The 24831-nt window shown below is 49.3% G+C and overlaps 1 protein-coding gene across 1 annotated transcript in view; it reads right to left on the bottom strand.

The window, feature by feature from the left end:
• The window catches only part of SULF2 (sulfatase 2), a gene marked incomplete in the record, with an annotated part of 261880 nt that overhangs the window by 94874 nt on the left and 142175 nt on the right, over window positions 1-24831 (bottom strand). The window contains 1 exon segment of the mRNA XM_073607195.1: window positions 6976-7214. Within this exon segment, the coding sequence (XP_073463296.1) occupies window positions 6976-7153 (178 nt within the window).

Below are 24831 nucleotides of genomic sequence, written 5' to 3'. Positions count from 1 at the left end.
GGGGTGCACAGGAGGGTTTTCTGTCTAACAAAGGTTACCAGCAGACAGGTCAAAAATTGGAAGATGAAAAGATTTCACAGAATGGTCATAGGCCAACAGCAAGGCCTGCCTGACTGGATACAAATTGTTACATTGGTTCTTTTTTTCTTGAAACTTGTTACATTGTAAACTGAGTGAAATCTCCTGGATTTCCCGATTTTCAAAAAAGAAAGAACATACAAAAATCTCCTTTAGCCTGCATTCACACCTTGGCGTTTTGAACCGCGGGCAGAGTTGCCGCGATTCTGCCTGCGATTTCAAAACGCCCAGGTGTGAACGACCAATCGCAGAACACGGATTTGAGATGCTATTCATATGAAAGGCACCGGTGCGGTTCTGCCGCAATTTGTCGCCCTGCAATCGCATCACGTGAAGCTTATCCCCCCCAAAAAAAGTTCAGGAGCGTCTTTTGGGCGACGTGCTTCATGCAGGGCGTCAATCGCGGCAGGACCACAACACGATTTCAGGTGCCATTCGAATGAATTGCAATTTGTCATTCACACCTGGGCGTTTTTAAATCGTGGGCAGAATCGTGGCATATAGGATTGCGATTCAAAACGCTGAAGTGTGAATGCAGCCTCATGGCAGACTGTGTGTTGTGTGCACTCAGATTAAAGATCGATTTTGTTTTCCAACCGATTTCTCACAATAGGTATAAATAGTCTATAGTCAACAACCCATTCAACTGATTTGACTAAACACAGGGAAGAGAGGATTTCAGATCGAGAAGGTGGAAAATTTGATTGCAAGTTATTGATGTGGATATCAAATCGAGAGGCGGAGGAGTACGAAAGCAAGTCAGTCATCGATCACATCTCCGTGTCCACATGCAATCTCTTAACCAAAATTGACTGAAATATGATCAAAATTCACACACAAAGCACCTCGGTGCTGATCATCGAGGTAACGTGATCGATAAATTTCCACCCTTGCCGACTGACTCAGTTTGATCGAATTGGATCTAAATTGATCAGAAAGGAAAGCGTTGTTGATTTAATAGTTCTGAAATGCACATCCATCGGAAAATAAAATCAAAGTGTGTATGACAGGCATGTCCAAAGTCCGGCCAGCGGGCCAATTGTGACCCGTAGTCTGGTTTCATATGGCCCCACTGGTAATTTGTGTATATCTTTTGTGGCCCCCAACGAATCCCCAAGTGCTGTAAGTCGCTCAGGGATTCGTTGGGGGGCCACAAGAGACATACACTGTATTTATCATTCCTCAGAGGGGGGGGGGGGGGACAAGTGCCATCAGATTATATACAAGAGAATCTCCTGTTTACTCGGCAGCCTCTGTAATAGGAAGTCCTGTCTACTGGGCTGGCATTGGAAGACTGTTCTGTCGATCATAGGAGGCGGAACTTTGTATTAAAGAGGCCTCCGAGTAAACAGGAGATTCTCCTGTATGTAATCTGTTGGCGCTCGTCCCACCCTCCGAGGCTGCAGATGGGCATGGATCAGGTTGCACTGAAGGCAATGGTGAGGCTGCATTCATGGCGATGGTTCTCATGGCACTGGTGGGGCTGCATTCATGGCACTGGTGGGGCTGCATTCATGGCACTGGTGGGGCTGCATTCATGGCACTGGTGGGGCTGCATTCATGGCACTGGTGGGGCTGCATTCATGGCAATGGTGGGGCTGCATTCATGGCAATGGTGGGGCTGCATTCATGGCAATGGTGGGGCTGCATTCATGGCACTGGTGGGGCTGCATTCATGGCAATGGTGGGGCTGCATTCATGGCAATGGTGGGGCTGCATTCATGGCAATGGTGGGGCTGCATTCATGGCAATGGTGGGGCTGCATTCATGGCAATGGTGGGGCTGCATTCATGGCAATGGTGGGGCTGCATTCATGGCAATGGTGGGGCTGCATTCGTGGCAATGGTGGGGCTGCATTCGTGGCAATGGTGGGGCTGCATTCGTGGCAATGGTGGGGCTGCATTCGTGGCAATGGTGGGGCTGCATTCGTGGCAATGGTGAGGCTGCATTCGTGGCAATGGTGAGGCTGCATTCGTGGCAATGGTGAGGCTGCATTCGTGGCAATGGTGAGGCTGCATTCGTGGCAATGGTGAGGCTGCAATTCATGGGCACTGACCCTTATTTTTCTTCAAGTGCTTTATTTAAAATTTAAGTTCTAAACTTCCCTCTTAAAATGAAGGTGCGTGTTATATGCCGATAAATACGTTATATCTAAATAACACGCCCGAGCTCATCCTTAGACTCTTTACCACACAGCCACAAAGGCGAGAGAATTCTTGTTGGGCAGTGTATTACTTAATTTGCATTTCATTTTAATGGTTCAAAGAATGTCAGGTAAAATGGTCAGCCCTCACACATGTTCACTTCATCAAATCTGGCCCTCTTTAAAAAAGAGTTTGGACACCCCTGGTGTATGAGGACCATTAGGCTCACATATGACCGTACAATCAACCTTAGATCTACCAGAACCAGGTTATAGGAGGATCTACGGAAACTATCAAACTAATTTGTATCCAATCAGGCAGGCCCGTGTAAAAGATAGCTGCAGACAGACCTAAAGAAGATTGTTATCTGTGTGGTCAGCTTTTGATCTAACAACAAATCTGTAGTGCAATTGATGGGATAGTTTAGGTAGGTCCTCATGTTACATACTTTTAGTAAATCTTAAAGAAGAATGTACAGAGATTGTATAACCAGACCCATGTGTACAGTGCATCAGTAAAGTATTCACAGCGCTTCACTTTTTCCACATTTTATGTTATGTTACAGCCTTATTCCAAAATTAAATTTATTATTTTCCTCAAAATTCTACAAACAATCCCCCATGACAACGTGAAAGAAGTTTGTTTGAAATCTTTGCAAATTTATTAAAAATGAAAAAGAAAATCCCATGTACAGAAGTATCACAGGCTCCTCCCATGTACACAAGTATCACAGGCTCCTCCCATGTACACAAGGATCACAGGCTCCTCCCATGTACACAAGGATCACAGGCTCCTCCCATGTACACAAGGATCACAGGCTCCTCCCATGTACACAAGGATCACAGACTCCTCCCATATACACAAGTATCACAGGCTCCTCCCATGTACACAAGGATCACAGACTCCTCCCATGTACATAATTATCATAGGCTCCTCCCATGTACATAAGTATCACAGCCTTTGTCATGACACTCAGAATTGAGCTCAGGTCCATCCTGTTTCCACTGATCATCCTTGAGATGTTTCTACAACTTGATTGGAGCCCACCTGTGGTAAATTCAGTTGATTGGACATGATTTGGAAAGGCCCACACCTGTCTATAGAAGGCCCCACAGGTAACAGTGCATGTCAGAGCACAAACCAAGCCATGAAGTCCAAGGAATTGTCTGTAGACCTCGAAGACAGGATTGTATGGAGACACAGATCTGGGGAAGGGTACAGAAACATTACTGGCAGCATTGAAGGTCCCAATGAGCACAGTGGCCTCCATCATCCGTAAATGGAGTAAGTTTGGAACCACCAGGACTCTTCCTAGAGCGGACCGCCCGGCCAAACTGAGTGATCGGGGGAGAAGGGCCTTCGTCAGGGAGGTGACCAAGAACCTGATGGTCACTCTGACAGAGCTCCAGCGTTTCTCTGTGGAGATAGGAGAACCTTCCAGAAGAACAACCATCTCTGCAGCACTCCACCAATCAGGACTGTATGGTAGAGTGGCCAGACGGAAGCTACTCCTCAGTAAAAGGCACATGACAGCCCACCTGGAGTTTGCCAAAAGACACCTGAAGGACTCTCAGACTATGAGAAACAAAATTCTCTGGTCTGAAACAAAGGTTTAACTCGTTGGCAGCGGTGGCCCGTCCATTAGGGGTGCCACCCCCCCTTCAATGCATCCGTCCCCCTAATCTACAGGCGGGGCACCGGACGCATGTATTCAATCAGGGTTTTTGGGGGTTTTTGAAGCGCATGCACCCTGATCCCACCCAGTTGTGTGACAATTGCAAATGAATATTCACTGTTTTCATACCGATTCTCCCCCCGGCCAATCAGGAAGCGGGTCTGAGACTCTTTGCCCTGTTTGGCCGAAAGGAGAAGCATCCAATTGGCCTGGGAGGAGATGCATGGCAAAAGCCACCGTCATGCCTGTGGAGGAGAGCAGGGGAAGGGGAAGCCGCCGTCCGGATGAAGCACTGACCGCCATAGATGGGGTAAGTGCCGGTGCTCCTGATGACCCGACCGACCGGACAAGGAGGGGGGGGGGGGGGTTGGGAGGTGTGGGTTACCCGACCAACTGGGGGGTATGTGGGTTCATTTTTTGCCGCTTCCCCCCAAAAAATGGACCACCATCCACCACTGCTCTTTGGCCTGAATAGCAAGCGTCATATCTGGAGGAGACCAGGCACCAATCATCACCTGACCAATACCATCCCTACAGTGAAGCATGGTGGTGGCAGCATCATGCTGTGGGGGTGTTTTTCAGCGGCAGGAACTGGGGGACTAGTCAGGATCGAGGGAAAGATGAATGCAGCAATGTACAGAGACATTCTTGATGAAAACCTGCTCCAGAGCGTTCTGGACTTCAGACTGGGGCGAAGGTTCAACTTCCAACAGGACAATGACCCTAAACACACAGCCAAGATAACAAAGGAGTGGCTACGGGACAACCCTGTGAATGTCCTTAAGTGGCCCAGCCAGAGCCCAGACTTGAACCCGATTGAACATCTCTGGAGAGATCTGAAAATAGCTCTGCACCGACGCTCCCCATCCAACCTGATGGAGCACGAGAGGTCCTGCAAAGAAGAATGGGAGGAACTGCCCAAAAATAGGTGTGCCAAGCTTGTAGCATCATACTCAAAAATACTTGAGGCTGTAATTGGTGCCAAAGGAGCTTCACCAAAGTTTGGAGCAAAGGCTGTGATACTGATGTACATGAGGAGAGTAAAATCCCAAGAAATTCTTTAAAGTACATAAATAGTAAAAAAGGGAGGACAGATCATATTGGCCCCATAAAGAATGAGGAAGGACATCTGGTTACAAAGGATGGGGAGATGGCAAAGGTTTTGAATTTATTCTTCTCCTCAGTCTTCACGAGGGAATCGGGGGGCTTCAGTAACCAAAACTGCAGTGTTTATCCTCATGACACATCACAGGAAGCACCTCCATGGTTAACAGAGGATAAAATCAGAAACAGACTTGAAAAAGCTAACATAAACAAGTCACGGGGATCAGATGGCTTGCACCCGAGGGTCCTAAAGGAGCTCAGTCAACTGCCAGACCGTTGTTCCTAATTTTTACGAACAGTCTACTGACTGGAATGGTACCAACTGATTGAAGAAAAGCCAATGTAGCACCAATATTTAAAAAAGGGCCCAAAATACATCCCTGAGAATTAGAGACCAGTTGGCCTAACATCAATAGTATGAAAACTCTTGGAGGGGATGATAAGGGACTATATACAAGATTTTAGTAATGAGAACAGTATCATTAGCAGTAATCAGCATGGATTCATGAGGAATCGTTCTTGCCAAACCAATCTATTAACCTTCTATGAGGAGGTGAGTTGCCATCTAGATAAAGGAAGGTCCGTAGATGTGGTGTATCTGGATTTTGCAAAAGCATTTGACACAGTTCCCCATAAATGTTTACTGTACAAAATAAGGTCCGTTGGCATGGACCATAGGGTGAGTACACGGATTGAAAACTGGCTACAAGGGCGAGTTCAGAGGGTGGTGATAAATGGGGAGTACTCGGAATGGTCGGGGGTGGGTAGTGGGGTTCCCCAGGGTTCTGTGCTGGGACCAATCCTATTTAATTTGTTCATAAATGACCTGGAGGATGGGATAAACAGTTCAATCTCTGTATTTGCGGACGATACTAAGCTAAGCAGGGCAATAACTTCTCCGCAGGATGTGGAAACCTTGCAGGAAGATCTGAACAAATTAATGGGGTGGGCAACTACATGGCAGATGAGGTTCAATGTAGAAAAATGTAAAATAATGCATTTGGGTGGCAAAAATATGAATGCAATCTATACACTGGGGGGAGAACCTCTGGGGGAATCTAGGATGGAAAAGGACCTGGGGGTCCTAGTAGATGATAGGCTCAGCAATGGCATGAAATGCCAAGCTGCTGCTAACAAAGCAAACAGAATATTGGCATTAAAAAGGGGGATCAACTCCAGAGATAAAATGATAATTCTCCTGCTCTACAAGACTCTGGTCCGGCCGCACCTGGAGTATGCCGTCCAGTTCTGGGCACCAGTCCTCAGGAAGGATGTACTGGAAATGGAGCGAGTACAAAGAAGGGCAACAAAGCTAATAAAGGGTCTGGAGGATCTTAGTTATGAGGAAAGGTTGTGAGCTCTGAACTTATTCTCTCTGGAGAAGAGACGCTTGAGAGGGGATATGATTTCAATATACAAATACTGTACTGGTGACCCCACAATAGGGATAAAACTTTTTCGCAGAAGGGAGTTTAACAAGACTCGTGGCCACTCATTAAAATTAGAAGAAAAGAGGTTTAACCTTAAACTACGTAGAGGGTTCTTTACTGTAAGAGCGGCAAGGATGTGGAATTCCCTTCCACAGGCGGTGGTCTCAGCGGGGGGGCATCGATAGTGTCAAAAAACAATTAGATAAGCACCTGAATGACCGCAACATACAGGGATATACAATGTAATACTGACATAATCACACACATAGGTTGGACTTGATGGACTTGTGTCTTTTTTCAGCCTCATCTATTATGTAACTATGGGAGTCATTTTCTTTTTTACGTTTAATAAATTTGCAAAGATTTCATACAAACTTCTTTCACATACTCATTATGGGGGATTTTTTGTAGAATCTTGAAGAAAACAATCCATTTTGGAATAAGACTGTAACGTAACAAAATGTGGACAAAGTGAAGCCCTGTGAATACTTTCCGGATGCGCTGTACGGGCAGATTTTAGTTCTGTAGAAGGAAGCGCACTTACCGAGCTCCACATCCTGGTCATCGGTCAGGACGAGGATGATATTGGGGCGAATGTTCCGCCGGTCCCTCTGGAATCTCCCCTTCAGACGCTGCTTGGACAGGGTGGGGAAAGTGCCATCGATGCCCTCAGAGAGGACGACCACCAACATCCCGAGGAGGAGCACCAGCCGGGTCCCCATGGTGCGCGCCGCTCCTGCGTCTCGCCTCTACAGCGCAGCTGATGCCTGGAGCTCGCAGATCCTGGGGGAGGAAACACACGAGGGGTTAAACCTGACGTGACAAAGACAGAAAGAAAAAACCACAGAAGAGGCGAAGAGGAGCGATCTTCCGTCTGATCGCACCGAGAGCGGCGCCTCCCACAACACAACCCAGCAAAACACATCTGTCTGCAACCACAGGAGGAAATAACATTGTTACTATGTTACAGGGGAAAAAACAATGTTATCTATTGTGAGACATTCAACGGCCTTCTTCTGAACATGCTCGTCGCCTGGCTGTGTCCGGCTTTGATAAGCATGCAGCCAGTGACGGCCAGAAGACCTCATCATTGTACCAAAGAATCAGCCAGGAGCTTGGCATTTCCTATAACATAACAGGTGGTTTACCTAATTCTGCTACAGGTAGTGAGCCCCACAAATGAAAGGGGGAAGGGGGGGAGGGGCAGGAAGATATGTTTTCTTATTGGCTGCTCTTTCATGATGAACCGGATACATACAATGTGTACATACAAAGTACATACTTCATACAGGACAATAACCAGACTGGAAGGGAGAATAAGAGGCATCACCTGGCATCGCTCCTCTCTGTGTCAACAGGTAATTCTGCATATTTCAACTCTTGCTGTTCCATATTTCCCAAGACTGCATTTCATATAATAGATGTGTACAGTCTCCCTCTAGTGGTCATCTACATATCACCCTGTATAGTCTCCCTCTAGTGGTCGTCTGTATATCACCCTGTATAGTCTCCCTCTAGTGGTCGTCTGTATATCACCCTGTATAGTCTCCCTCTAGTGGTCATCTACACATCACCCTGTATAGTCTCCCTCTAGTGGTCGTCTGTATATCACCCTGTATAGTCTCCCTCTAGTGGTCGTCTGTATATCACCCTGTATAGTCTCCCTCTAGTGGTCGTCTGTATATCACCCTGTATAGTCTCCCTCTAGTGGTCGTCTGTATATCACCCTGTATAGTCTCCCTCTAGTGGTCGTCTGCATATCACCCTGTATAGTCTCCCTCTAGTGGTCGTCTGTATATCACCCTGTATAGTCTCCCTCTAGTGGTCGTCTGTATATCACCCTGTATAGTCTCCCTCTAGTGGTCGTCTGTATATCACCCTGTATAGTCTCCCTCTAGTGGTCGTCTGTATATCACCCTGTATAGTCTCCCTCTAGTGGTTGTCTGTATATCACCCTGTATAGTCTCCCTCTAGTGGTCGTCTGTATATCACCCTGTACAGTATCCATCTAGTGGTCGTCTGTATATCACCCTGTATAGTCTCCCTCTAGTGGTCGTCTGTATATCACCCTGTATAGTCTCCCTCTAGTGGTCATCTGTATATAAAGCAGTATAGTCTCCCTCTAGTGGTCGTCTGTATATCACCCTGTATAGTCTCCCTCTAGTGGTCATCTGTATATAAAGCAGTATAGTCTCCCTCTAGTGGTCGTCTGTATATCACCCTGTATAGTCTCCCTCTAGTGGTCGTCTGTATTTCACCCTGTATAGTCTCCCTCTAGTGGTCGTCTGTATATCACCCTGTACAGTATCCCTCTAGTGGTCGTCTGTATATCACCCTGTATAGTCTCCCTCTAGTGGTCGTCTGTATATCACCCTGTATAGTCTCCCTCTAGTGGTCGTCTGTATATCACCCTGTATAGTCTCCCTCTAGTGGTCATCTGTATATCACCCTGTATAGTCTCCCTCTAGTGGTCGTCTGTATATCATGCTGTATAGTCTCCCTCTAGTGGTCATCTGTATATAAAGCAGTATAGTCTCCCTCTAGTGGTCGTCTGTATATCACCCTGTATAGTCTCCCTCTAGTGGTCGTCTGTATATTATGCTGTATAGTCTCCCTCTAGTGGTCATCTGTATATCACCCTGTATAGTCTCCCTCTAGTGGTCGTCTGTATATCACCCTGTATAGTCAGCCACCCTGCTAAACACCTGCTGACATGAGATAAATGAATCAGATACATTGTTTGGAGAACAGCAAATAGAAGCGAGGCGGGCTTCTCAGGATGGCCCACCGCTATAATCAAGAACACACAAAATAGTACAGGAACAAACTTGGTATAAAAAAAGTTCACATTTTATTACATTTAAAAACCAGGGTACACATAATGGTAAAATATTTTCTTAGAAAAGGGTTCCAGTGATATGTGTCAAGTTGACGCGTTTCGCGGTCAGTGCCGCTTCCTCCTTGCCGACTGCAATACGTATATATACACGTTGTGGCTTGCAAGCGGTTTACCGGGGTTATGGATGAAGCCATCAGCCATGACACCGGTATTTTCATTCTTTTTTTTTCAATCCCTCAAGAAAGCAATCAGAGAGGCTCATTAGCCACTGGATCGCTTTCAGAAGATTCCCCTCCCCCCCTTCTCCTGCTGCTGTCTCTCGGGCCAGGTTTTTATTGCTGTCCCCACTGGGTAGATGGGGGTGAGGGGTAATCTTCCAATGGGGACACCTGTTCTGGTGACAACCGTCCCTTATCTTGTAGAGACATCCTGTGTCTCTGGGACAGGAAGTGAAGGGAAAAACAAATTTAACAGTTTACCCTTTCCTTCCTGTTCTGGTGTCAACTGTTAAATTTGTATTTCCCTTCACTTCCTGTCCCAGAGACACAACAGGATGTCTCTACAAGATAAGGGACAGTTGTCACCAGAAAGGTGCCCCATTGGAAGATTACCCTTTCCTTCCTGTTCTGGTGTCATCTTCCAATGGGGACACCTGTTCTGGTGACAACTGTCCATCTTGTAGAGACGGCTTTTACATGACGTTTCTGAGACAGGAAGTGAATGGGAATCCAAATGTGACAGTTGTTACCAAACAGAAAGGGATAATCTTGCAATGGAGACACCTCCATCATGTGGAGATTCCCTCTTATTTCCGGTTTAATCTGTGGGAGAATAAGTGAAGGGAAATCCAAACGTTACAGTTGTCACCAGAACAGGTGGCGAGGGGTAATCTTCCAATGGGGACACCTGTTCTGGTGACAACAGTCCCTCATCTTGTAGAGACATCCTGTTGTGTCTCTGGGACAGGAAGTGAAGGGAAATCCAAAATGTAACAGTTGTCACCAGAACACAAAGGGAAGCGGTAATCTTCCAATAGGGACACCTGTTACATCAACAACTGCCCCTCATCTTGTAGAGATTTCCTCTCACTTCCTGTTTAGTCTCTGGGCCAGGAAATGAAGGAAAATTCAAATCTAAGTTGTCACCAGAACAGGTGGCGAGGGAGAATCTTCCAATGGGGACAACTTTTCAGGTGACAATTGTCCCTCATCTTGTAGAGACATCCTGTTGTCTCTGGCACAGAAAAAGAAGGGGTAACCTTCCAAACGGGGACCCCTTGTTCCAGTGACAATTGTGGAGACTTCCTGTTTAGTCTCTGGGACAGGAAATGAATGGAGATTCAATAGGACAGAAAAAACAGTAAAAACAAGACGGGTTTTATTGTTCCACGCTCCATCCAAACCAATAAAGTTTGGCGCTCGGCTCCGCTCTGCTATAATTCTCCTCCTCAGACGCTCGTTCTTCCTTCGGGACTTTTAATATAAAAGAGCCGGCAGAGGACAGAGCGCAGAACCGTGCGTCTTCCTGAGCGATGAACTGTCTGCGGCCGGACGCAGCTCCCTCTCCATCTATACGGCGATCTTTCATCACTCGCAGGAGAGCGCCATGATGGAGGAGCTCAAGACACATAATAAACTCCACCCGGGGGGAGCGCGGGGGGAGATTTATCATCCGTCGGGTGGGCAGGCAGCGGATTTTCAGACCGGCGTGGACAGATACGGATGACGCGGAATACTTCATACATCGCCGTCAGCGGGAAAACCATCAGTGTGGTGATGGAGCGCGGGAGGATAGGAACCGTTACTCCACACCACGGCGCATACAAGTGTCTCTGAGAGAAAGTAATGGAGGAAAGGAGAGCGATTTCTATACACAATATACTTACCTGGAGGTGGCGATACGTTCAGTATGACCCCCCACTATCACATCTGCTGATTATAAAGCCGGGGACACAAAGATTTCATTTTGCAACATAAAAGTAACAAAAATGTAACAATTCCTTCCAATCATTATCCCTGAGTGCAGGAGCCCCGCCCTGACCGGAACAGCGCAGAGGAGCCCCGCCCTGACCGGCACAGCGCAGAGGAGCCCCGCCCTGACCGGCACAGCGCAGAGGAGCCCCGCCCTGACCCACACAGCGCAGAGGAGCCCCGCCCTGACCCGCACAGCGCAGAGGAGCCCCGCCCTGACCCGCACAGCGCAGAGGAGCCCCGCCCTGACCCGCACAGCGCAGAGGAGCCCCGCCCTGACCCGCACAGCGCAGAGGAGCCCCGCCCTGACCCGCACAGCGCAGAGGAGCCCCGCCCTGACCCGCACAGCGCAGAGGAGCCCCGCCCTGACCCGCACAGGGCAGAGGAGACCCGCCCTGACCCGCGGAGAGCAGGAGCCCCGCCCTGACCCGCGGAGAGCAGGAGCCCCGCCCTGACCCGCGGAGCGCAGAGGAGCCCGGCCCTGACCCACAGAGCGCAGAGGAGCCCGGCCCTGACCCACAGAGCGCAGAGGAGCCCGGCCCTGACCCACAGAGCGCAGAGGAGCCCGGCCCTGACCCACAGAGCACAGAGGAGCCCGGCCCTGACCCACAGAGCGCAGAGGAGCCCGGCCCTGACCCACAGAGCGCAGAGGAGCCCGGCCCAGACCCACAGAGCGCAGAGGAGCTCGGCCCTGACCCACAGAGCGCAGAGGAGCCCGGCCCTGACCCACAGAGCAGCCCCGCCCTGACTCACAGAGCAGCCCCGCCCTGACCCACAGAGCGCAGAGGAGCCCGGCCCTGACCCACAGAGCGCAGAGGAGCCCGGCCCTGACCCACAGAGCGCAGAGGAGCCCGGCCCTGACCCACAGAGCGCAGAGGAGCCCGGCCCTGACCCACAGAGCGCAGAGGAGCCCGGCCCTGACCCACAGAGCGCAGGAGCCCCGAACTGACCCACAGAGTACAGGAGCCCCGCCCTGTACAGTCAACAGCCACTTTATTAGGTACACCTGTTCAATTGCTTGATAACACAGATTGCTGATCGGCCAATCACATGGCAGCAACTCAATGCATTTAGGCATCTAGACGTGGTGAAGACGACTTAAAGTTCAAATTGAGCATCAAAATGGGGGAAGAAAGGGGATCTCGGTAACTTTGAACATGGCATGGTGGTTGCTGGCAGACGGGCTGGTCTGAGTATTTCTGGGATTTTCACACACAACCATCTCTCAGAACTACAGAGAATGGTGAGAAATGAGAAAATATCCAGTGAGCGGCAGTTGTGAGGAGGAAAATGCCTTGTTGGTGTCAGAGATCAGAGAAGAATGGGAAGACTTGTTCCAGATGATAGAAAGGCAACAGTACCTCAAATAACCACTCGTTACACCCAAGGTATGCAGAATACCATCTCTGAACACACAACACATCCAACCTTGGAGCAGATGGGCAACAGCAGCAGAAGACCACACCGGGTGCCACTCCTGTCAGCTAAGAACAGGGAACTGAGGCTACAATTGGCACAGGATCACCAACATTGGACAATAGAAGATTGGGTCATGAGTCTGGATTCCAACTCGGTCATTTAGATGGTGGGGTCAGAATTTGGCGCATGGATCCATCCTGCCTTGTATCACCGGTTCAGGCTGGTGGTGGGGGTGTAATGGTGTGGGGGATGGGGTATCACCGGTTCAGGCTGGTGGTGGGGGTGTAATGGTGTGGGGGATGGGGTATCCCCGGTTCAGGCTGGTGGTGGGGGTGTAATGGTGTGGGGGATGGGGTATCACCGGTTCAGGCTGGTGGTGGGGTGTAATGGTGTGGAGGATGGGATACCACCGGTTCAGGCTGGTGGTGGAGGGTGTAATGGTGTGGGGGATGGGGTATCACCAGTTCAGGCTGCTGGTGGGGGTGTAATGATGTGGGGGATGGGATATCACCGGTTCAGGCTGGTGGTGGAGGGTGTAATGGTGTGGGGGATGGGGTATCACCGGTTCAGGCTGGTGGTGGGGGTGTAATGGTGTGGGGGATGGGGTATCACCGGTTCAGGCTGGTGGTGGGGGTGTAATGATGTGGGGGATGGGATATCACCGGTTCAGGCTGGTGGTGGGGGTGTAATGGTGTGGGGGATGGGGTATCACCAGTTCAGGCTGGTGGTGGGGGTGTAATGATGTGGGGGATGGGGTATCACCGGTTCAGGCTGGTGGTGGGGGTGTAATGATGTGGGGGATGGGATATCACCGGTTCAGGCTGGTGGTGGGGGTGTAATGGTGTGGGGGATGGGGTATCACCAGTTCAGGCTGGTGGTGGGGGTGTAATGATGTGGGGGATGGGGTATCACCGGTTCAGGCTGGTGGTGGGGGTGTAATGATGTGGGGGATGGGATATCACCGGTTCAGGCTGGTGGTGGGGGTGTAATGGTGGGGGGGATGGGGTATCACCGGTTCAGGCTGGTGGTGGGGGTGTAATGATGTGGGGGATGGGATATCACCGGTTCAGGCTGGTGGTGGGGGTGTAATGGTGTGGGGGATGGGGTATCACCGGTTCAGGCTGGTGGTGGGGGTGTAATGGTGTGGGGGATGGGGTATCACCGGTTCAGGCTGGTGGTGGGGGTGTAATGATGTGGGGGATGGGATATCACCGGTTCAGGCTGGTGGTGGGGGTGTAATGGTGTGGGGGATGGGGTATCACCGGTTCAGGCTGGTGGTGGGGGTGTAATGATGTGGGGGATGGGATATCACCGGTTCAGGCTGGTGGTGGGGGTGTAATGGTGTGGGGGATGGGGTATCACCAGTTCAGGCTGGTGGTGGGGGTGTAATGATGTGGGGGATGGGGTATCACCGGTTCAGGCTGGTGGTGGGGGTGTAATGATGTGGGGGATGGGATATCACCGGTTCAGGCTGGTGGTGGGGGTGTAATGGTGGGGGGGATGGGGTATCACCGGTTCAGGCTGGTGGTGGGGGTGTAATGGTGGGGGGATGGGATATCACTGGTTCAGGCTGGTGGTGGGGGTGTAATGGTGTGGGGGATGGGATATCACCGGTTCAGGCTGGTGGTGGGGGTGTAATGGTGTGGGGGATGGGATATCACCGGTTCAGGCTGGTGGTGGGGGTGTAATGATGTGGGGGATGGGATATCACAGGTTCAGGCTGGTGGTGGGGGTGTAATGGTGTGGGGGATGGGGTATCACCGGTTCAGGCTGGTGGTGGGGGTGTAATGGTGTGGGGGATGGGGTATCACCGGTTCAGGCTGGTGGTGGGGGTGTAATGGTGTGGGGGATGGGGTATCACCAGTTCAGGCTGGTGGTGGGGGTGTAATGATGTGGAGGATGGGGTATCACCAGTTCAGGCTGGTGGTGGGGGTGTAATGATGTGGGGGATGGGGTATCACCGGTTCAGGCTGGTGGTGGGGGTGTAATGATGTGGGGGATGGGATATCACCGGTTCAGGCTGGTGGTGGGGGTGTAATGGTGGGGGGGATGGGGTATCACCGGTTCAGGCTGGTGGTGGGGGTGTAATGGTGTGGGGGATGGGGTATCACCAGTTCAGGCTGGTGGTGGGGGTGTAATGGTGTGGGGGATGGGATATTACTGGTTCAGGCTGGTGGTGGGGGTGTAATGGTGTGGGGGATGGGATATTACTGGTTCAGGCTGGTGGTGGGGTGTAATGGTGTGGGGGATGGGATATCACCGGTTCAGGCTGGTGGTAGGGTGTAATGGTGTGGGGGATGGGATATCACCGGTTCAGGCTGGTGGTGGGGGTGTAATGGTGTGGGGGATGGGATATCACCGGTTCAGGCTGGTGGTGGGGGTGTAATGGTGTGGGGGATGGGGTACCTGAGTATGTTGCTGACCATGTCCATCCCTTTATGAATACAGTGTCCCCATCTTCTGATGGCTCCTTCCAGCAGGATAATACACCATGTCACAAAGCTCCGATCATCTCACCACTGGACAATGAGGTCCCTGTACTCCAATGGCCTCCACACTCACCACATCTCATCCAATAGAGCACCTTTGGGATGTGGTGGAATGGGAGATTGGCATCATGGATGTGCAGCCGACAAATCTGCAGTAACTGTGTGATGTTATCATGTCACTATGGAGCAAAATCTCTGAGGAACGTTTCCAGCACCTTGTTGTATCTATGCCACCAAGAATGAAGGCAAAAGGGGGTCCAACCCAGTACTAGCAAGGAGGACCTAATAAAGTGTCCGGTGAGTGTATGTCCTCCTGTTAGGGCTTTGGACTGCTCCTCCCCCACATATAGAAGAGTTGTGGAGTACGGCTTGTTCTCCACTCACAATCAATTCAATGAGAAATAATCCCACCGAGGATCAGCTCTGATCCTTCCCTCTTAATCCATTATTAATTGGCTGTACTGAGTGTACCCGCCGCGTATCCACCACCCCCCAGGATGGATGAACACCCATTATTCTAACCCCCCCCCACCTGTCCCTGAATGCTCTCGGTAGCTGTGCTGTTATTGGACACTGAGAGTCTCGGTGGGTGAGAGTTTTACAGATGTCCTCCCCAAACCGGATCTCAAGCCGCGCCGCCTCGAACGCCGCAATTACCGGCACCTATTCACTGGCAGCGACCCCCCGCCTGGCACCACTGAATGGCATTGGCCAACGCAGCTCGCCAACCACCAGCTCTCTAATTAGCTTGGCTGGCAGAGACCTTTTCAGCTTTGATTAAAAGAGACTTTCCCCAAACGATCGTCTCCATTGGCAGAGAGAGATTACGGCGAGAGCGTAGAGGTGACTTCGCCTGCCGGTGTGTGAGAATCACAACCAGCAAACCACTGCCATGGACTCCCATAAGAGCAGAAATTGGCCAGGTGGGGGCGACAAACCCCCACGACTAAGATCCCGGGGCTAAAGGCAAATTAGAAACCTTGTCCCATTGCCATTGGTTTCCTCCCTGGTAAAGTCGGTGCTTCTACTTTCCTACAACCCCTCCCCCGGTCACTAACACACACACTAATGCAGTGTTTCTCAACTCCAGTCCTCAAGGCGCCCCAACAGGTCATGTTTTCAGGATTTCCCTCAGATGAAACGGCTGTGTTAAGTACTAAGGCAGTGCAACTGATCAAATCACCTGTGCAAAATAATGGTGAGCTGAAAACATGACATGTTGGGGTGCCTTGAGGATTGGAGTTGAGAAACACTGATCTAGAGAAGTTGGAGAAAACAAGACTTTCAAATGTAGGACAAAAAAAAAAAATGCATTCATAAAGTATCTCACAAAAGTTAGTGCACCCCTCACACATTTGTGTAACCCGTCACCTGATTGCCTGAAACGACAGGAGCTGTGATTGGACGCCTATCAGATGTAGTCTTAAAAGGATGGACATGGTCGGCAACAATACTCAGGTAGGCCGTGGTGATTAAACCATGCTCAATCGGTATTAAGGGGCCCAAAGTGTGCCAAGAAAATATCCCCCCCACCATCAGCCTGAACCGGTGATACCCCATCCCCCACACCATTACACCCCCACCACCAGCCTGAACCGGTGATACCCCATCCCCCACACCATTACACCCCCACCACCAGCCTGAACTGGTGATACCCCATCCCCCACACCATTACACCCCCACCACCAGCCTGAACCGGTGATACCCCATCCCCCACACCATTACACCCCCACCACCAGCCTGAACAGGTAATACCCCATCCCCCACACCATTACACCCCCACCACCAGCCTGAACCGGTGATATCCCATCCCCCACACCATTACACCCCCACCACCAGCCTGAACCGGTGATATCCCATCCCCCACACCATTACACCCCCACCACCAGCCTGAACCGGTAATACCCCATCCCCCACACCATTACACCCCCACCACCAGCCTGAACCGGTGATACCCCATCCCCCACACCATTACACCCCCACCACCAGCCTGAACTGGTGATACCCCATCCCCCACACCATTACACCCCCACCACCAGCCTGAACCGGTGATACCCCATCCCCCACACCATTACACCCCCACCACCAGCCTGAACCGGTGATACCCCATCCCCCACACCATTACACCCCCACCACCAGCCTGAACTGGTGATACCCCATCCCCCACACCATTACACCCCCACCACCAGCCTGAACCGGTGATACCCCATCCCCCACACCATTACACCCCCACCACCAGCCTGAACCGGTGATACCCCATCCCCCACACCATTACACCCCCACCACCAGCCTGAACAGGTAATACCCCATCCCCCACACCATTACACCCCCACCACCAGCCTGAACCGGTGATATCCCATCCCCCACACCATTACACCCCCACCACCAGCCTGAACCGGTGATATCCCATCCCCCACACCATTACACCCCCACCACCAGCCTGAACCGGTAATACCCCATCCCCCACACCATTACACCCCCACCACCAGCCTGAACCGGTGATATCCCATCCCCCACACCATTACACCCCCACCACCAGCCTGAACCGGTGATATCCCATCCCCCACACCATTACACCCCCACCACCAGCCTGAACCGGTGATATCCCATCCCCCCCACCATTACACCCCACCACCAGCCTGAACCGGTGATATCCCATCCCCCACAGCATTACACCTCCACCACCAGCCTGAACCGGTGATACCCCATCCCCCACACCATTACACCTCCACCACCAGCCTGAACCAGTGATATCCCATCCCCCACACCATTACACCCCCACCACCAGCCTGAACCGGTGATATCCCATCCCCCACACCATTACACCCCCCACCACCAGCCTGAACCGGTGATATCCCATCCCCCCCACCATTACACCCCCACCACCAGCCTGAACCGGTGATATCCCATCCCCCACCACCAGCCTGAACCGGTGATACCCCATCCTCCACACCATTACACCCCCACCACCAGCCTGAACCGGTGATACCCCATCCCCCACACCATTACACCCCCACCACCAGCCTGAACCGGTGATACCCCATCCCCCACACCATTACACCCCCACCACCAGCCTGAACCGGTGATATCCCATCCCCCACACCATTACACCCCCACCACCAGCCTGAACCGGTGATACCCCATCCCCCACACCATTACACCCCCACCACCAGCCTGAACCGGTGATACCCCATCCTCCACACCATTACACCCCCACCACCAGCCTGAACCGGTGATATCCCATCCCCCACACCATTACACCTCCACCACCAGCCTGAACCGGTGATATCCCATCCCCCACACCATTACACCTCCACCACCAGCCTGAACCGGTGATACCCCATCCCCCACACCATTACACCCCCACCACCAGCCTGAACCGGTGATATCCTATCCCCCACACCATTACACCCCCACCACCAGCCTGAACCGGTGATATCCCATCCCCCACACCATTACACCCCCACCACCAGCCTGAACCGGTGATACAAGGCAGGATGGATCCATGTGCCAAATTCTGACCCCACCATCTGAATGTCGCAGCTGAAATCCAGACTCATCAGACCAGGCAACATTTTTCCAATCTTCTATTGTCCAATGTTGGTGAGCCTGTGCGAATTGTAGCCTCAGATTCCTGTTCTTAGCTGACAGGAGTGGCACCCAGTGTGGTCTTCTGCTGCTGTAGCCCATCTGCTTCAAGGTTGAATGTGTTGTGCATTCAGAGATGGTATTCTGCATACCTTGGATGTAACGAGTGGCTATTTGAGTTACTGTTGTCTTTCTATACTCTGGAACCAGTCTGCCCATTCTCCTCTGACCTCAACAAGGCATTTTCCTCCACACAACTGCCGCTCACTGGATATTTTCTCTTTTCCCCACCATTCTCTGTAATCCTGAGAGATGGTTGTGTGTGAAAATCACAGAAATACACAGACCAGCCCGTCTGCCACCAACCACCATGCCGCGTTCAAAGTCACTTCAATCCCCTTTCTTCCCCATTGTGATGCTCAGTTTGAAATTCAGTAAGTCGTCTTAACCACGTCTAGAAGCCTAAATGCATTGAGTTGCTGCCATGTGATTGGCTGATTAGCAATTTGTGTTACCAAGCAATTGAACAGGTGTACCTAATAAAGTGGCCAGTGATGGGGGGTGTATATAGATATATCTCACATATACAATAGCTATATCTCACATATATATCGATAGAGATATCTATCTATATATATATATATATATATATATATATATATATATATATATACACACACACACACACCTATATATATATATCTATATGAGAGAGAGAGAGAGAGAGAGAGAGAGAGAGAGAGAGAGAGAGAGAGAGAGAGAGAGAGAGAGAGAGATCTATATATATATATATATATATAGATATATGAGAGAGATAGCGATATATATTTCGCTCTCTCTCTCTCATATATATATATATATATATATATAAATTTATTAAGATATAATATTTGGAAACAACGTCAAATTTAAAAAAAAAAAAAAAACCTTCAAATGTGAAATGAAATTGTGAAGCGGGGGAGGAGTGCAGTGATCTGAAGTCTCTCAGGGGATTGAAGGTAAAGATGCTTCAATAACGTCCTACGTTTGTCATTCAGGTGTGTGGACGAGTTTCGTCCATGTCAATCCCATACGATCGCTCTGCTCACCGCCGTAGCCAGCTGCAGATCCTCATAATTCAGCATTCTGGTCTGATTCCAAGTTGGACACAAAGTGCAATAATTACGTTTTGTTTTTTTTTTTAATGCGCCGGCTCGCCTTCGTCTGTCTGGATAAGAGCCCAGAAAAAAAAAAAAAAACAGCAGAAAGAAAAAGGCGAAGGGACCCGGGGGAGGGGAGCCGCTCACAATGCGGCCCCGGCGTGCCGAGGTGACACTCCTTAAGAATTCGGTATTTAAATGGAAAAGTTCTAACCAGGGAGGAGACCCTCTCCCCGCCAACCGCCAGCAACAAGAGCGGGCAGAAAAGAAGGCGTCCAACCGGTCACGTGACCACAATTCACCGCTAGAATTGAAAGCAGACGTCTCTCTGATGCAGTCCTCATGCAGAAGCTGTGAAACTGCCCCATGGCACCTGGAGAGCATTTACTAAATGTGAGTCATAAATCTCCCCCACAACTGACTGTTCTCGGTCACCGATTCCCCATTCTATAAAGGTTTGTTTTCCAAATGTATACAATCCCAGAGAAGCTACAACATGGGAAGGCAATCTGCAGCTTTCATAAAACAATCCCTGGTGATCCCGTCATGTATGTCCCTTGTCCAGGCACTTCCTGTTATATGGTGACAACGCTTCGCCCATGTCTCCCAATTGTTGTTCTGCGTTGTCACTCGGTCACATGGGATCCCAATGGAGACTACATTACCACACATGTGCAGACATGGGCCGCTGTTGTCACCATCAGGAAACCCAGCCTGAGAAATGCCACGTAACAATCACTGGAGTTCATATAGACAAGAAACGGCTGTAAAGAGGCCTCAGGAGATCAGCAGCACTGAAATGCAACAAATAAAAAATAGAACAAAGAGAAAAAAGTACCGTATTCTAATAGATTGGTAATTTCCTATATACAGGAACAGTATTCTTTAGAAAAGGTCCACCTTTGAAAAGGTAGTCCCTTAGGCTGCAGTCAGTGACTTTGTCTAGGCTGAGATGTCTGCTGCAGGCAGGAGGAAGCATTTCCTCAGTCTCCCCTCCCACAGTGATCAGACTGTACATTGTAACTTTGTAGAAGGAGAAGGAAGCATTTCCTCAATCTCCCCTCCCCAGTGATCAGACTGTACATTGTAACTTTGTAGCAATAGTAACTTAAGCCGGCCATAGATTGAATCTCAGCTTGTTCAGAAGGGACTGGCAATGATTCGATCCATCTATGGGCAGGATGGTTGTACTGAAGTCCTTCAAATGATCTCGACTTCGGTACAACCAGCCTGTCTTTTTTTTTTTTTTTTTATCATGCAATCGCTGCAGGCAGAACACAATAGCACTGTGGGGAGGGATTCCCCACCAACACTGACTGTGCTTAGAGGAATCGATCGACTTTCCTTTCTTCCAATTGTGGTAGGAATGAAAATCGTAAAATCTATGGCTGGCTTTAGTAGTTAAGTCACACGGCGAGGGGCTGCAACAACAACGCCCACATCTGAGCTGGCATCTCAGGCCAAGAAGTACCGGTGTGCAAAGTTTCGCACAGCAGGACCAGGCAGATCTGGTTTGCGACGTCTCCTCCCTCGCAATAAAAAAAAGAAAAAACCCCACACAATAAATATCGCCGACATGTGAAGGGAAATTAAGCAGTGCCGGTTAATATTAATTAAGGTTACGGCAGAGATTCTTGAGCAGTAATGAGCGTTTCCATAACTCACCCTGCTCGCTCGCAAAAAAGGAACATTCGTCTCCATCACTCCGACAGCGAGGAGCTTAATGGCGTTCTCACGGCGGGATCGCCCCTCTCTCCAAGGGCGCTTTAATTAATGTTGGCCGTAGATCAGCAAACGGTGCGTTCAACGGCGATACATCACCGCATCATCCTCGTTCCCGCCAGGACCTCATAGCGAGACGGACGGCGCTGACATCACATTTTACAACCTTGCATTTTCCTTCCTTGCGGCGATGAAATAAAATGCTCGCCGTTCCCTGGAAGGAGAGTTGACAAAACAAAGACACCGCTGGCTATTTTATCACATTGAACGTAATGAATTCACCAGCATGTGACGTTCACATGGAGACTCCACCAGCATGTGACGTTCACACGGAGACTCCACCAGCATGTGACGTTCACACGGAGACTCCACCAGCATGTGACGTTCCATCAAAACGCATCTTAACGCAAGTGTTACGTGCGACAACACGCATGATTATGCACACAAACACATCTTGACTCTCAATACAAGGTGTATTTGCTAAAAAATAAAATTAAAAAAAGGAAAAAAACGCATAGAATGTGGCTTGTCTGCGCGCATGTTGGTGAGTGCTGCATAGAGAAAACAAAGGTGTGGCCTTAATGGGAGGGGCACTACAGGATATCAACCACTGACCAGCTGCAATCTTTTTGTCACTCAAATAGCATGGCGAGACATCTCAGGCGATGGGGGCTGCAAATTAAGCAAACAGCATTATGGTACCGTGCTGGGGCTGCAGCTAGGTAATGACACAAGGGTATCATGGGAGTACCCAGAACCCTTTGCTGCATAGCCAAAAAAAAAAAAACACATTTTTAATATTGATTTTAAAATTATTAATAAAGTATACTGTACATGATAGGAATTCTAAAGAGTATAATTTTAGTTTAATTTTATCCACACAGTGGATATAAAAACTCTACACACCCTTGTTAAAATGTCAGGTTTCTGTGATGTATGAGACAAAGATAAATAATTTCAGAACTTTTCCCCCCTTTAACGTGACCTATAAACAATTCTGTACAATTCAGTTGAACAACAAACTGAAATCTTTTAGCTGGAAAGTAAAAGAATAAAAAATAATTAATGTGGTTGCATAAGTGTGCACACCCTTAAAATACTTTGTTGAAGCCCGTTTTGATTTTTTTACAACACTCAGTCTTTTTGGGTATGGGTCTATCAGCATGGCACATCTTGACTTGGCAATATTTGCCCCACTCTTCTTTGCAAAAACACTCCAAATCTGTCAGATTGCAAGGGCATCTCCTGTACACAGCCCTCTTCAGATCACCCCACAAAATTTCAATGGGATTCAGGTCTGGGCTCTGGCTGGGCCATTCCAAAATTTTAATCTTCTTCTGGTAAAGCTGTTCCTTTGTTGATTTGGATGGATGTTTTGGGTCGTTGTAAGGCTGAAAGATGAAGTTCCACTTCATGTTCAGCTTTCTAGCAGAAGCCTGAAGGTTTTGTGCCAATATTGACCGGTATTTGGAACTGTTCATAATTCCTTCTACTTTGACTAAGATCCCTCCCTGTTCCAGCTGAAGAAAAAACAGCCCCAAAGCATGATACTACCACCACCATGCTTCACCGTGGGTATGGTGTACTTTTGGTGATGTGCAGTGTTGTTTTTGCTCCAAACATTTCTTTTGGAATTACGGCCAAAAAGTTAAATCTTGGTTTCATCAGAGCAGGACACATTTTCCCACATGCTTTTGGGAGACTTCAGATGTGTTTTTGCGAAATTTAGTCGGGCTTGGATGTTTTTCTTGCTAAGAAAAGTCTTCCGTCTTGCCACTCTACCCCATAGCCCAGACATATGAAGAATACGGGAGATTGTGATCACCACACAGCCAGCACTTTCCAGATATTTCTGCAGCTCCTTTAATGTTGCTGTAGGCCTCTTGGCAGCCTCCCTGACCAGTTTTCTTTTCGTCTTTTCGTCAATTTTGGAGGGACGTCCAGTTTTTGGTAATGTCACTGTTGTGCCATATCCTTCTCCTGACTGATACCTTTTAACAATGAGATCCCTCTTATGCTTTGGAAGCTCTCTGCGGACCGTGGCTTTTGCTGTAGGACGCGACTAAGAAAATGTCAGGAAAGACCTACTAGAACAGCTAAACTTTATTTGGGGTTAATCAGAGGCACTTTAAATGATGGCGGGTGTGTACTGACTCCTATTTAACATGAGTTTGAATGTGAATGCTTAATTCTGAACACAGCAACATCCCCGGTTATAAGAGGGTGTGCACACTAAGGCCTGGGTCACACCAATGCATTTTTTAGCGTGTTTTCAGTTTTGCAGAAACACACTTCAGTCCATTTAACATGATTTCCTAAGGATGTAGTTCACATCTGTGCATTTTATGGAAAGGGCCAGGGATTTTTTTTCTGGTTTTTGGTTCCATAGACTTCAATGGATGAAAAGCGTGTATTGAAAAACGCAAAATGCACCCGGGATATGCAAACTGCATCCTGCATGGGTGTGAATCAGACCTTATACAACCACATTTTACAATACAACCCCCTAAAAGATTTCAGTTTGTTGTTCAACTGAGTTGTACAGTTTATAGGTCACATTAAAGATGGAAAAAGTTCTGAAATTATTTATCTTTGTCTCATTTTTTTTTACACCACAGAAACCTGACATTTTAACACAGGGGGTTTGTAGACTTTTTATACCCACTGCATACACTGCAGTATTTTTTATATGATGGGTGGGGGGTTTCCAAAGACAGCCCCCCCAAGGAGAGACTTCCATTGTGCCTTCCGCGTCACAGAAGAAATCAATATTCCTACAAAAGGAGGTCAGGACCGATCCTCTGCGTCCTTCAAGGCCTGACAGCGACAAATCCCTGCACCCCTCACACTGATATACCGCCGTGTTTTAATCTATTAAAGGCACGCATGCCCAATGCCTGACCCAGACCAATCATATCCCAGGACGGCGCTCGGACAATCCGCCACTGTATACCAGAAGATTACATCCACCCCTCCCCTGGGGGGGGAATGTCAGAGATGGAGAAGATTCTTCTCTCTATAGCGCTAATATCTGATATGTGGGGCTCATTTACATCATAACGCTAATATCTACACTACAGCGCCAACATTCATTCACGCTATAGCACTGACGTTCAACGACTGGGGCTCATTCACATTATAGCACTGACTTCCGATGCCTGGGGCTCATTCACGCTATAGCACTGACTTCCAATGCCTGGGGCTCACTCACATTATAGCACCGACTTCCGATGC

This window comes from Aquarana catesbeiana, linkage group LG12 (assembly GCF_042186555.1).
Source record: "Aquarana catesbeiana isolate 2022-GZ linkage group LG12, ASM4218655v1, whole genome shotgun sequence".
NCBI lineage: Eukaryota > Metazoa > Chordata > Amphibia > Anura > Ranidae > Aquarana > Aquarana catesbeiana.
Note: the sequence above shows the minus strand (reverse complement) of the source record. Positions and strands in the feature narration are given on the sequence as shown.